General features: G+C 53.9%; 1 protein-coding gene across 1 annotated transcript in view; it reads left to right on the plus strand.

The window, feature by feature from the left end:
- Positions 1-13,885, plus strand: part of LOC134413389 (SCO-spondin-like) — a 138,493-nt gene that overhangs the window by 103,379 nt on the left and 21,229 nt on the right. Inside the window, exons 81-92 of the mRNA XM_063147571.1 lie at positions 1,141-1,301; positions 2,273-2,493; positions 3,476-3,517; positions 3,620-3,622; positions 4,172-4,342; positions 5,618-5,827; positions 6,806-6,973; positions 7,135-7,266; positions 9,059-9,299; positions 11,492-11,644; positions 12,061-12,107; positions 13,349-13,519. Coding sequence (XP_063003641.1) covers positions 1,141-1,301; positions 2,273-2,493; positions 3,476-3,517; positions 3,620-3,622; positions 4,172-4,342; positions 5,618-5,827; positions 6,806-6,973; positions 7,135-7,266; positions 9,059-9,299; positions 11,492-11,644; positions 12,061-12,107; positions 13,349-13,519 — 1,720 coding nt within the window. The remainder of the gene's footprint in view (positions 1-1,140; positions 1,302-2,272; positions 2,494-3,475; positions 3,518-3,619; positions 3,623-4,171; positions 4,343-5,617; positions 5,828-6,805; positions 6,974-7,134; positions 7,267-9,058; positions 9,300-11,491; positions 11,645-12,060; positions 12,108-13,348; positions 13,520-13,885) is intronic.

Here is a 13,885-nt window from a genome sequence, read left to right on the forward strand (position 1 = left end):
AAAAACAACATAAAGTACATAAAACTAATTCAAACATTTAAAACCAGTGCATCATTAAAAGCAGCCCAACATTAAAAAAGGCATCTTAAAATTGAGCTGGGTAGGCCTGCCGGAAGAGATCCGTCTTTAGGGCTTTCTTAAATTCTGGAACCAAGCAAGACAATTGTCCTTTCAAGAGAAAGAGAAAGCCTTTCCCCAGAATGCTTTAACTTCGAGGAGGCTGGTTCTGAAGAAACTTTTGGCAAGAAGCTAGCCAAGCCAACCTTCTTTCGCCTTCCTTTAGCTCCACCTATTTGAGTCTGTGGCGGACTCTAGGGTTCCTCTCTATTTGGCCCTGGTTAGGCCTCATCTGAAGTATTGCGTCCAGTTCTGGGTTCCACAATTCAAGAAGGACGCAGACAAGCTGGAGCGTGTTCAGAGGAGGGCAACCAGGATGATCAGGGGTCTGGAAACAAAGCCCTATGAAGAGAGACTGAAAGAAATGGGCATGTTTAGCCTGGAGAAGAGAAGATGGAGGGGAGACATGAGAGCACTCTTCAAATACTTAAAAGGTTGTCACACAAAGGAGGGCAGGACACGGAATAACGGGCTCAAGTTAAAGGAAGCCAGATTCCGGCTGGACATCAGGAAAAACTTCCTAACTGTTAGAGCAGTGCGACGGTGGAACCAGTGACCTAGGGAGGTTGTGGGCTCTCCCACACTAGAAGCATTCAAGAGGCAGCTGGACAACCATCTGTCAGGGATGCTTTAGGGTGGATTCCTGCATTGAGCAGGGGGTTGGACTGGATGGCCTTGTGGGCCCTTTCCAACTCCGCTATTTTATGATTCTATGATTCTATGAATGGAGTGGATTCAAAGGAAGGCACAAATGTGGAACACTAAGGGCCCTTTGGGCATTTTCCCTCCTCTCTCTGGAGGCTTTGATGCCCCGTCCTCCACCTTTGGACTCCAGAAAGAGCACGACTCACCTCCTGAGCACCATTTTTTGGCAGAAAGGCAATGTATAAATTAAACGCATAAATATTCTACAATCTAGAACAAAACTGCCCTAGAGAAAAACTGTTCTGGGTGCAGGTGTGGGAGGCCACTGAGGAGTCCCCACACATGCACACCTTCCTGTGCGCTCTCTCTCCGGCCCAGGAGTGCCCCTGCGTCCTAAGCGAGGAGGACCTGAAGATGCTCCAGCACCACTCCTCCGATCCGGGCCACGCTCTGCCCACCACCTCCGCCGAGGGTCAGCGGCTCTCCCCAGGGGCGGAGGTGGCCCCGAACAGCACCATCTATTCGGCCTGCAGCAATTGGTAAGAGCTCGCCCCGATGGCAGGGTCCTTTCATCCCCAAACAGGCTGCAGGGAAGCCCTGACCTGTGCCAAGGTTGCAGGAAAGGAGCGCCGTGTTGACAGTTCCTTCCCCTGCGCACAGCTCCTGGCCTGCAGAGCAGCAGCAGCCTCAGGCTTCCTAGTCTCCATTGGGTCCAGGGTTGGCATCTGCCTCCTCACCTGGATTTTCTTGCCCTCTGGTCCCACCATCTCGTCTGGAATAAACCTCTGCTTTTTGCGAGATGGTGTGGAAGGCAATTTTGGTTTCTCTGTGAAAGAGCTGAATCAGAGTCCCAAAGGAGACATGCTGCGTACCAGACAATAGCTGATCTTCTGTGCACTTTTTGTGTGTGTGTGTTTGGGGGGGGGGTCTTCTCCCCTTTTGCTCCTGCACTTAGTAATACACACACACACACACACACACACACACACTTCCTGTCCCTGGTTTTCCAAAGGGTTTTGTTGCCCTTCGATAGAGACGTGGGAGCCACGCACATGCTTAGCAGAAGCACATGTAGGGTTGATACCCTTGTTTTTGGCTGTTTTCTAAGGGAAGGGGGATGTAGCCCAGTGGCCTTGCACTTGCGGGGCCTGTGCAGGAGGTCCCCACATCTCTGGGCAGGGCAGGGAAAAGCTCCCGCCTGGAACCCTGGAGAGCCCTGGCTGCCCATCAGATGGACTGAGGGTACCGGGCAGTTTCCTGGGTTCCTCACCTGGTTTGAGGCACTTTGCCTTCTTCCCACCTTCTTGAATTGCCAGCCAGCACCGCGTAACCCCCAGGGCCCGCTCCTGGATCATTTCCTGCCTAGCAGTTGGGCGGATCCTGCGTTGAGTCCCCTTTAAGAACAGCCAGGCTTTGTATCCTGAATCAGATGGTGCAGAAGGTCTGAGTCCACTTTGGGGCTTGGAGGAGGCCACTCGGCATCCTGACTCTTTCGTCGCTTCCCATCCAGCTCCTGTCGCCACGGACAGCTGACCTGCACCTTCTCCCTCTGCCCTGTGGACGGGGGCTTCACGCCCTGGAGCCCGTGGGCGCCCTGCTCTTTGACCTGCGGTGGGCTGGGGAACATGACCAGGTCACGCGCCTGCACCAGTCCCAAGCCCGCCAACGGGGGGAAGGAATGCGCCGGGCCCCAGGTTGACCTCAAGTACTGCCAGACCCTGGATTGCCAAGGTAAGAGACAGCCGAGGGGCACCGTGACCCCTGCACTCCGCCCAGGGGCCACCCTCCGGGCCCCACCGTCCTGCCCACTCGTCTTTCTCGCAGACGCTCACTTAATGCCTACAGTGTGCTACGTGGTGTCGTAAAGCAACCCGCCTCACAGGGTTGTTGTGACCATGAAATTGCTGTGTTTCTCAGAACACTCCTGCTTTCGAAGGGAGGCAAATGACGAGGCCTGCTAAATAATCCACAAATCTTTTATTCAGCAACAAACGTCTCTTCTACTTGAAGAGAGTCTAACCTCTTGGAAACGTCCCTCTAGGCAAAACTATGCAAACTAAGCAAGACAATTGTCCGTTCAAGAAGAATAGGAAGCCACTTTCCAAACACCCGTGTGCGCCTGGTGTGGTGCGGAGGCAGGTTCTGGCATAACCTAACCGACTTTCTCACACCTTCCTTCCGTCCCATGCGTTTGAGCTTCCAGTGGACCCTAGCATCAGCTAGCTTGTTGGGACGCTCACCTCCGGAAGAAACCTCACTTCCCCCTGAGTGTGTAGGATTTGGCCTTGAGGAGATAAGCTCTGGAGAGGGCTGACTGCCAGCTGGGGAATCGCCCGTGAGAGCTTCCTTCCTCACTGGTACAGGCTGGCTGGTGTCTTCTAGTTCTGAATTTGATTCTGATTGATTACCTGAAACATCTTCTCCCAAAACAGGAGCAGTAGAGTTAGACATGACAGAAATAATGAAATGGGGAGGTACAGGGCCATGTACCTTGCCTTGGGCTCCTGAGAGGGACAAAATGGTGAAATATAAATTTAACAAATAAGATGATGATGGTGGTGGTGATAGTGTTACTCTCACCCCCTGCCCCCCTCCAACTATGGGGAGCTTGTCCCAGCCAATGGCAGAGCCCAGGGAGGCTGGTGTGGATGGCAGAAGGGGGCACCCACAGCCAGCCAAGCCCCAAATCCGCCCATTTCTTCCTTCTTCACAGCGGTGGCCGGACCCACGAAGGAGCCTGTCTCTGGCATCCCAGGTAAGGGGCAGGGAATTCCTGAAGGAGGAAGATGGGGGGCGTGAAGATGGGTTTAGGAGACCCCCCTTTCAGCCTGATTCATGTTCCCTTTCAGCAGGGCAGGGAGTGGAGAGAACGTGGAGGCGTCAACTAGGGAGGGACATGTTCATTTTGGCTTTTTTCTTTCCAGTTTCTCATTTCTCCGATCTTAAGCTCAGTTTGTCCCAGAAACTTGAGCGTTTTTTCCAATCTTCATTTCTGTTCATCCCCGAATTTTGAGAATTTTTTAATTTTACGTTTACATGAAAATTCGTATCTATTTTGAGCACATTTCTCCTAAGCCTTGCTTTTTGCCCTTGCTTTTGCCAAATATACAGTTTTTGCAATTTATTTTTTCTCTAAATGATGTATTTTTGAACATTATTTCCACCAATACTCGCATTTGTGTATGCAGTTTTTTGTTTGGAGAACTCCGTTGCCAAATTTGGAGACGAGAGAATCTTGGAGAAGAGCAAAGAATGACAAGAGTTTCAGGCTGCAGATTAGTTCAAATGAGCGGAATTAGGCCCGTTTCGCCTCCATCTCGAGATCAAACCCAGGTAGTGATGAGTAGCCTCGGAAGTCCACCTCCATTGTGTTCCGACCTCTTGTACCTTCTTCCCCCCCACTCCCCAGTCTCTGAGGAGGACAGCTTCACCCCCTGGTCACCGTGGACACCCTGCTCTAAGACCTGCAGCGATCCAGACCTTCCAGCCATGAAGAGCCGCCTGCGCTTCTGCCAGGCAGGGGCCAACTGCACGGGAGACTCATTCCAGGAGCGCGAATGCAATTTGCCCCAGTGCACAGGTGAGAAACGGGGCTCAGAGAATGTGCTTAACTATCTGACTATTATGGAAGGGGGTGGGTGTTATTTTAGTGGATGATTATTTTAAATGTTGTATGTCTTAATTTTGTTGTAAGTCACCTTAGAATCATAGAATAGCAGAGTTGGAAGGGCCTCTAAGGCCATCAAGTCCAACCCCCTGTTCAGTGCAGGAATCCACCCTAAAGCATCCCTGACAGAGGGTTGTCCAGCTGCCTCTTGAAGGCCTCTGAGAGCCCACAACCTCCCTAGGTCACTGGTTCCGTTGTCGTGCTGCTCTCAGCGAGTCTCTTGAGAAAGGCGTCAAAGAAATCTAAGAAATAATCATGGTGACGTCTGACATGTAATAGGTGCCACTCTAAGATGTGTAGAGTTTCTTTAAAAAGAGGAAGGTACAAATGTCTTAAGTCGTTAAATGCATGGCTTTGACTCTGACATAGCCCCAAGCATGAAAGGGGCTGCATTCCAGTAGTGGTGTGAGGGCGGGGGGTGCAAAAGAAAAAGGGACGGTTCAAATGCACCAGTATATTCTAACATAAAGATCTTGCTGCCAGTAACTGAGTTTTGGAGAGGTATTTCAGTCTTCTAGAATTTTGCGGGGGGGTGGGGGAGTTGGGACCACAATCCCCGATGGAACGCCTCTCCCCACATGAACCTCCCCATACACTGCGCTCAACATCTAAGGTCCTCCTCCGAGTACCTGCTCTGAGGGAAGCTTGGAGGATGGTAACAAGGGAGAGGGCCTTTTCGGTGGTGGCCCCCCGACTGTGGAATGATCTCCCCAATGAGGCTCGCCCGGCGCCAACATTGTTATCTTTTCAGCAGCAGGTCAAGACTTCTCTCTTCTCCCAGGCAGTTAACAACATATGCTGAGTTTTTAACTGACCCCAGAATAGTTTGTTTTAAATGGATATTGTTCTTTTTATGCTTCTGATGGTTTTAATTTTTTGTATATTTGCTTTTAATGTTCACTGTTTTTAACCTTTGTAAACTGCTCAGAGAGCTTCGGCTTTGGGGCGGTATATAAATGTAATAAATGTAATAAATAAATTGTGCCAACACCAGGGGATGAGAGAACAGCCGGTGGTCGGGGGAAAGCGGTGGGCCTGGGGTGGGTGGGGGGAGGGGGCGTGGCCATCTGGGGAAGCCCAAGTGGCCAGAATCGGCCCCAGGCCTGAGGCGCTGCACCCCTGCCCTCAAGGGCTAGACGGGAGCCTCCTCCACCACGCCTGCCTCTTCCTTCCTCCGGTGCTCCCCAGATGCCCCCGTGTGCCAAGGCGAGGGCTGCCGGGGCCTGAACTGCACCTGGAACCCCTGGTCGCCATGGAGCGAGTGTTCCCGCAGCTGCGGGGTTGGGCAGCAGCGCCGCCTGCGCACCTACCACCCTCCGGGGCAAGGAGGGCACTGGTGCCAGGACATCCTGACGGCCAACACGGAACGGAGCTTCTGCAACCTGCAGGCCTGCAAAGGTAGGAGGCGCACGCGGGCACACGCGACCCAGCTGGCACGCACCAGACCACCGTGTCTCACCCTGGCTAGCTACAGCCACACCAGATGCGCCCAGGGCTGGGTAGCCTGGCGCCCTCCCGATGTTTTGGGTCTACTACTCTCTCGTGAGCCTCAGCCGGCATGGTCAATGGCCAGGGATTATGGGGGTTGTACTCCAAAAACATCTGCAGGGGCACCAGGTCGTCTGGCCCTGGCCTTGGCTATTGGGAGGGGGCTTCCAGGCAGATGGGGGCCCCTGCTCCTCTCCTGGGAAGCTCACGCAAGCTCAGCTCTCGGCCATTTTCCATCCTCAGCAGCCGTCTCCGTCTCCAGCCTCCCTTAGAATGGGGTGCAGGGCCTGTTGCCGCCCCCACAGCGGCATTCTGTTTCAGAGAAGCTCTCGAGGGCTGCGTTCCACAGGAGGGCAAAACAGGGTGGGGCCAGGGGCAAAGGCAGAGGGGCGGGGCCAAAATGCCAGACTATTTTAGCATGAAGCTCATAGTGCCCGTAGGAGAGGCCTCTGCGCCTTTTGCCGTGGGGCTGGGAAATGACACGAAAGCCGAGAATCCACCAAACCATTGATGGTTGGGGAGGGAGGGGAGGGGAGGGTCCGGGGGAGGGCCCCCTCGGGAACCCCCGAGGGCCAGAATGGGACCTCAGGCAAGCTGGCTTCGGCCCCCGGTCCCAGATTCTGCCTTGCTGCCTTTGATGCTCCCCACCAGAGCAGCCCCCAATCTGATGCCTTTACCCAGCCGCTGCCCCCACCCACCCCTCTGCTTTGGCCCTCAAAAGGCCCTTGGCAGGGGCTGGCCGAGGGGAGCCGTCCTTGGCGCTTGAAGGAGGCGTCCCCTTGGTGCTCCCTGTGCGAAGGTGGGTGGGCAGGAGGAGGAGACGGCGGCACATGGGCCGGCCCAGGCAGCCCCCCGCCATCCTTCCCCTTCCTTGTGTCCCTGCCACAGTGGACGGCGCCTGGTCCAAGTGGAGCCCCTGGTCGTGGTGCGACCGCCTCTGTGGCGGGGGGCGCTCGGCACGCACGAGGACCTGCACCAGTCCTCCGCCCAAGAACGGGGGGCGCCACTGCCCCGGCGAGAGGTACCACGTCCGCGTCTGCAACCCCCAGCCCTGCCGTAAGTGGGGAGAAGGGTGGGGCGTTCCTAGGGGGGCTGGGGGAGTGGTGGTCCCCAGCTGCCCCCTGCCTGGGTGGCCCCACACCGTGGGAGGGTTCCTCCACACGGCCCCCTCTTCTCCCAGGACTCCCGCTAGGTAACCGGCCGCTCTCTTCCAGCAGAGGAGGGCTGCCCCCCCACGATGCACCTGGTGGACTGCGCCAACGCGTGTCCGCGCCACTGCTGGGACCTCCAGGAGGGCATCTTGTGCCAAGACGGGGAGGCCTGTGAGGCTGGCTGCCGATGCCCAAATGGTAAGGGAGGCGCCTGGGCGGTGGTGCAGTGGGGCCACGGCTGGCAGGTCTCGATTATTAATTAATTAATTTATTATTGATTTATTATTGCATTTATATCCCGCCTTTTCCCCTCCAAGGAACCCAAGGCGGCCTACATAATCCTCCTCCTCCTCCTTTCCGTTTCTATCCTTACAACAACCGCCCTGTGAGGTGGGTTGGGCTGAGAGTCTGTGACTGGCCCAGAGTCACCCAGTGGGTTTCCGTGGCCGAGTGGGGACTAGAACCCGGATCTCCCGACTCCCAGTCCGACACTCTAGCCACTACGCCACACTGGCAAGGAGAACGGCCTCGTCTGCCATCCCACCTACCCCGCCGTCCCTTCTCTCTCTGAGCTGCAGTCCTCACCATAGCTGGGGAGAAAATGGATTTTCCCAGCGACAACGTATTGCTCCCCCTTGCTAAAGTGTTTTGCAACGGTTTGGACCTGGACGGACAGTGAAGACCCCTTTGCTTTACCAAAGACCTGCTCCTGATGCAAATGAAAACTGCCAGGACTGGTTTGTGGACTTTGACATAAACCGCTTCTCCCTTGTGCTGGGGGGGAAAACTCTCGAGCCGGTGGCCTTACGGGGTTTGGGGACACATCGTGTCCCCACCTTTCCCTTTCTTGTGCAGTCTCAGGTCTCTCCAGCCCAAGTCCCAAAACTGCCAATCACTGCACTTCCTTTTGCCAGCTCACAATTCTAGGTCAGCCGGGCCAATCCGAACAACAGGGTCATTCTGCTATGTGCTGCTGTTCTTTGATGTGGGCCTAGATAGAGATCAATAGGGCTGCCTGCATTTTTGGACTCTGCCTTATGGGAGCTGTCATGATGAGCGCCTGCACTCCCACGTTTGCCATAGAATCATAGAATAGCAGAGTTGGAAGGGGCCTACAAGGCCATCGAGTCCAACCCCCTGCTCAATGCAGGAATCCACCCTACAGCATCCCTGACAGAGGGCTGTCCAGCTGCCTTTTAAAGGCCTCTAGTGTGGGAGAGCACACAACCTCCCTAGGTAACTGGTTCCGTTGTCGTACTGCTCTAACAGTCAGGAAGTTTTTCCTGATGTCCAGCTGGAATCTGGCTTCCTTTCACTTGAGCCCGTTATTCTGTGTCCATGATGCCTCTGCTTCTGTGTCTGTGGTTGTCTGTCCGTCTGTTTCCCTTGTGAATGAATCATCATCATCTTCTCAATCATCCCAGACTGCAGGACACAGAATAACAGATTCCAGCAGGACATCAGGAAAAACTTCCTGACTGTTAGAGCAGTACGACAATGGAATCAGTGACCTAGGGAGGCTGTGGGCTCTCCCACACTAGAGGCCTTCAAGAGGCAGCTGGACAACCCTCTGTCAGGGATGCTTTAGGGTGGATTCCTGCATTGAGCAGGGGGTTGGACTCAATGGCCTTGTAGGCCCCTTCCAACTCTGCACTTCTATGATTCTATGATCCTCACAGAATTGCACACAGATCCCCCTGAAAGCAGTCAATCCCACCCCCTCCATTTAGGATTTGGGGAGGGTCTCCCGTGGGCACTTCATTCCGTCGGTAGGGCTCCTCCACCCGGGGCGGAGAGCCCTTAAGGAAATCCACCGGCCCAACGAGAACAGAAGTGTTTTCACACCGCAGAGAGGAAACATCAAAAGGAGAAAATCTATGCAGTTGAAGGGGGGGGGGGAATCCAGGCTAAATAAGGGGCAAATTTGGAGCCATGAGCATGTTTCAGTTGACTGCCAGGACCCTCGGTTTCCCCCTGCCTCCTTCCGCAGGCACCCTGGAGCAGGACGGCGCCTGCGTCTCCCCTGCCCACTGCGAGTGCACAGACGCCCAGGGGCACAGCTGGGCGCCCAGCAGCCTCCGGGATGACGGCTGCAACAACTGCACCTGTACCGATGGGCGTCTCCTCTGCAGCAACCACACCTGCACAGCCGGCGAGTGCGCCTGGAGCGTCTGGTCCAGCTGGTCCCAGTGCAGCGTCACCTGTGGGGAGGGCCTGCGCACGCGCTTCCGGTAAAGCAGTGGGCGGGTCATAGGTCGGGGTGCCGCTGGCCGCAACGGCCGTGGGAAGACCCGAAACCGGGCCCAGCAGGGCTAGGTGGGCAAGCGGCCTTTTTGCCAGCTCTATTTCCCTTGTCCTCCGGTGGTCCGGGTGCCTCCCTAGCGGGTTTCCTGCTTCTGATTTATTTATTTATTTATTTATTTGTTTGTCTATTTAAAACATTTATATCCCGCTGTATATCATTAAGATCTCAAGGCGGCGTACAGATAAAAACATGCAGTATAAAACAATAAATATGCACAGTTAAAAAGAAATTAAACCATGATCCAAGTTAAAACAATATATAATTTTAAAGCAGTTAAAACAGTTAAAACGATGTGCCAGTGAGTTTAACCATCAAAGGCTTTGTTTAAAAGCCATGTTTTTACTTGGCGTCAAAATGCAATCAGCGTTAGCGCCAGTCGGGCCTCCCAGGGGAGGGCATTCCGCAGTCGGGGTGCCGCCACAGAGGAAGCCCTCTCCCTTGTCCCATCGTAACGTATATGTTGCATTGGTGGGATGCGGGGAAGGGCTCCTCCAACAGATCTAAGGTCTCGGGCAGGCAGATATAAGGAGAGGCGCTCCCTCAAGTATCAAGGTCCCAAGCCGTTTAGGGCTTTAAACGTCATTACCAGCACCTTGAATTCCGACCGGAAGCATATAGGCAGCCAGTGCAGTTCCTTTAAGTGTTATGTGGTCTCTGTAAGACGTACCCGCCAGCAGTCTAGCTGCTGCATTTTGCACTTGCTGCAACTTCCGCGTCGTTTTCAAGGGCAGCCCCACGTAGAGTGCATTGCAGTAGTCTAAGCGGGAAGTTACCAGTGCATGCACTACTGTGGCTAAGTTGTCCTAAAAGAATTCTTTATAGTGGGTGTTCAACCTGTTCTGGGTGGGGCTGCCCTCCCTCTGAAGGAGCAGGTGCGTAGCTTGGGGGTTCTCCTAGAACCATCTCTGTCCCTTGAGGTTCAGCTGGCCTTGGTGGCACGGAGGGCCTTCTACCAACTTTGGTTGGTGGCCCAGCTATGCCCCTATCTGGACAGGGATAACGTGGCTTCAGTTGTCCATGTTCTGGTAACCTCCAAATTCGATTACTGCAATGCACTCTACATGGGGCTGCCTTTGGAGACGGTTCGGAAGCTGTAGCTGGTGCAAAATGCAGCAGCCAGGTTGATAACCAGGACCAGAAGGTCTGAGCATATAACACCGATTCTGGCCCGCTTGCATTGGCTGCCTATATGTTTCCGAGCCCAATTCAAGGTGCTGGTTTTAACCTATAAAGCCCTACATGGCTTGGGACCTGACGGAACGCCTCTCCCGACATGAACTCACCTGTACAATACGCTCAACATCTAAGGTCCTCCTCTGTGCCTACTATGAGGGAAGCTTGGAGGCTGGCAACAAGGGAGAGGGCCTTTTCAGTGGTGGCCCCCCAATTATGGAATGATCTCCCCGACGAGGCTTGCCTGGCGCCAACATTGTTAACTTTTCGGCACCAAGTCAAGACTTTTCTCTTCTCCCAGGCGGTTCACAACATCTGCTGAGTTATTTTTAACTGACCCCAGAAGAGTTGTTTGAAATGGACATTGTTGTTTTTATGCTTCTGATGGTTTTAAATTTGTGTATATTTGTTTTTAATGTTCACTTTTTTAACCTTTGTAAACCGCCCAGAGAGCTTCAGCTATGGGGTGGTATATAAATGTAATAAATAAATTTATAAATTTATAGTTGGCCTTGATGTTATTAGCATAGATAGGCCTTTGGTCTGATACAGCAGGACCTACGTCCTTAGCCAATGTTCAACGGTAGTCTTTAGGATGCTTTCAGGGTGTTTTTTAGGAAGTTTTAACAATGTATATTATGTTTTTAATCAATATTTTACGTAATTTATACTTATTGTCGTTCCCTGCCTCGATCAGGATGGAGAGGCGGGTAAGAAATAACATTATTATTATTAATAATCATCTTTGGTCTCCTGCTCGCTCGCTCTCGCTCTCCTTGCGTGATTTTGTGTGGAGCGCATACTTTATGTTGTGTGGAGCGCATACATTATCTGGCTTGGGGGGGGCATAGGGTCTCACGTGATTGGTGGCTGGGGCCATCGGCTGCCCTCCAGCCCGCCCTGAACTGAAGTGGGTGTGTCCGTTCTCCCCCCGCCCCTCTCCAGGACACCCACGTCCGGCTCCTGGACCCCCGAGTGCCTGAAGGAGCAGCGGCAGACCCTCCCCTGTACCCCGGGCGCTTGCCCCCCTCTGTGCTTGCGCGAGGGCCGAGAGATGGACCTGGGCAGCGCCTGGCTCCTGGGCGAATGCCAGCAATGGTGAGTGCCTGCCCCCCAGGGCGCATCGACGACGCCATCCAGGGTCGGCTCTGGAGCGGTTTCCTGGTTTCTAGACTCTCTAGGACGTAGGGGGACCAACCTCTGGGTGAGAGCAGCTGCCTTGCAAGCAGGAGGCCCCAGATTCCATTCCTGGCACCTCCGGTTAGAAGCATCGGGTCACAGCTGCTGGGACCCTTCTCTGCCGGTGGTCCTGGAGAACCGTAGCCAACAGGCCAGTTGTGTGACCCGGCGTAGTGCCTTGGGCCAGGGCAAGCAACCCTTCTTGGCTGCTCTCTAGACAGTGCAGGATGAGCTGAGCTCCTACGCTGGTGGGGGGATGGGACTGAAGGCCAGAATAGGAGTGGGGCCCCCATGGGGCAGCACTGACCCCTTTCTCTGCCTCTTGCTCCATCCAGCATTTGCACTCCGGAGGGCATCTTCTGCCTGGACATTGCGTGCGCAGGTGAGCTGCCCCATCCGCCCTGACCTGACACAATTTCGTCCACTGAATTGGTCCATGAGTCAATAGAAGCGTGAGCTGACTAATCACGGGGGGCAAATTTTAATTGGTGGAACCAAGCTTGAAGGGCAAATGTCGTCTTTGCCCTTGAAAAACATTTTGGCTCTTGTGTCTTAGGGGATGAAATACCACCTCGTAAAAATGGGCTTAATTTCTAACAATGAGTGGTTGTAAACAATTAATTGGTTCTAAAGCAGCCTTCCTCAACCTGGGGCGCTCCAGATGTGTTGGACTACAACTCCCAGAATGCCCCAGCCAGCTGGCTGGGGCATTCTGGGAGTTGTAGTCCAACACATCTGGAGCGCCCCAGGTTGAGGAAGGCTGTTCTAAAGGATTATTTGTTTTTATTGCTGGGAAATTCTGTCCTGCAAGGAGAGGACGGCTGAAATCACGAGTTGCTTCTGGACCTGCTGCTGCCAATCAGCTGCTACCGGGAACCAAATACTGGGCTGGGTGGACCATTGGTCGAATCCACCAGGGTCCTTCTTACATTTTTTTAATGCTTCTTATACCACATAATAGGTTTTAAATTGTGACTTCTCCTGCCCCTAGCCATTGGCTAAGCCACAGTGGTGTCATGGAATGTTCATAAACGATTCAACTGATGAGGAATAAGAGGCAGTCTTAGAATATTGATCAACGGTACCACTTGTGTACAGGGTCAGTTTTCAGGGGAGGTGGGGAGGAAGTAACACAGGACCTAAGAATGAGGGATAGTGTGATTTTGGCAGGCAAATGAGGGCAAAAGAGGCAAAGGCACTGGACAGATAGGGAAGGTCAAGCCCAAGGAGACAACAGGGCAGGAAGGCCAAGGAAGCCGTGATAGAAGGAAATTAACGCTAGCCCTGATGGTTGTGTGCTATCTCCAGTATCAGAGGCAGCAAGCCTGTGTGCACCAGTTGCTGAGGAACATGGGTGGGAGGGTGCTGTTGCACCATGTCCTGCCTTGTTGGTCCCTGGTCAACAGCTGGTTGTCCACTGTGGGAACCGAGTGCTGGACTAGATGGACCCTCGGTCCGATCCAGCAGGGCTCATGTTCTTATTGCATGCAATTTCCTCCAGTTCAAATATCTTTTTGGCAAAGTATACAAGACTCCGGTCAAGGTAGATGTCGCACCCATCGGGGTCTGCGATTTGGTTCCTCTGACGGGGGTTCTTTCTTCCTTTGCCCTCCTTATTGACAGTAAACGGTGCCTGGACCCCCTGGTCCCCTTGGTCTGACTGCCCTGCCACCTGCGGCCGCAGCAGCCAGATCCGCACCCGGGCCTGCATTGACCCTCCACCGCGGAACAACGGTTTGCCCTGCGCCGGCCCAGAGATGCAGGCCCAGAACTGCTCCATCTCGCCCTGCCCAGGTAACGGCGTCTCGGGGCACCTGTGCAACTGCTGTTGACTATTTCCCTGTAGCATCTATTTTGGGCCAGCTTGTGCTGGAGACTAGAAAGCCCAAAGCGCTTCCAACCCAGGGGTGGGCAGAGAGTCGAGGGTTCCATCAGTAGTCCACAGGACGAGTTAAGGGCAGTCATAGTCAACGATGCCTGACCATTAGCCCCGACCTGCTGCTACACGGGACAGGGATGCATTTTTAAGTTTTACTCTCCCTCTCTCTCCTTCATAGAATCATAGAATCCTAGAATAGCAGAGTTGGAAGGGGCCTACGAGACCATCAAGTCCAACCCCCTGCTCAATGCAGGAATCCACCCTAAAGCATCCCTGACAGG

This window comes from Elgaria multicarinata, chromosome 1, assembly GCF_023053635.1.
Source record: "Elgaria multicarinata webbii isolate HBS135686 ecotype San Diego chromosome 1, rElgMul1.1.pri, whole genome shotgun sequence".
In the NCBI taxonomy this organism is placed as follows: Eukaryota; Metazoa; Chordata; class Lepidosauria; order Squamata; family Anguidae; genus Elgaria; species Elgaria multicarinata.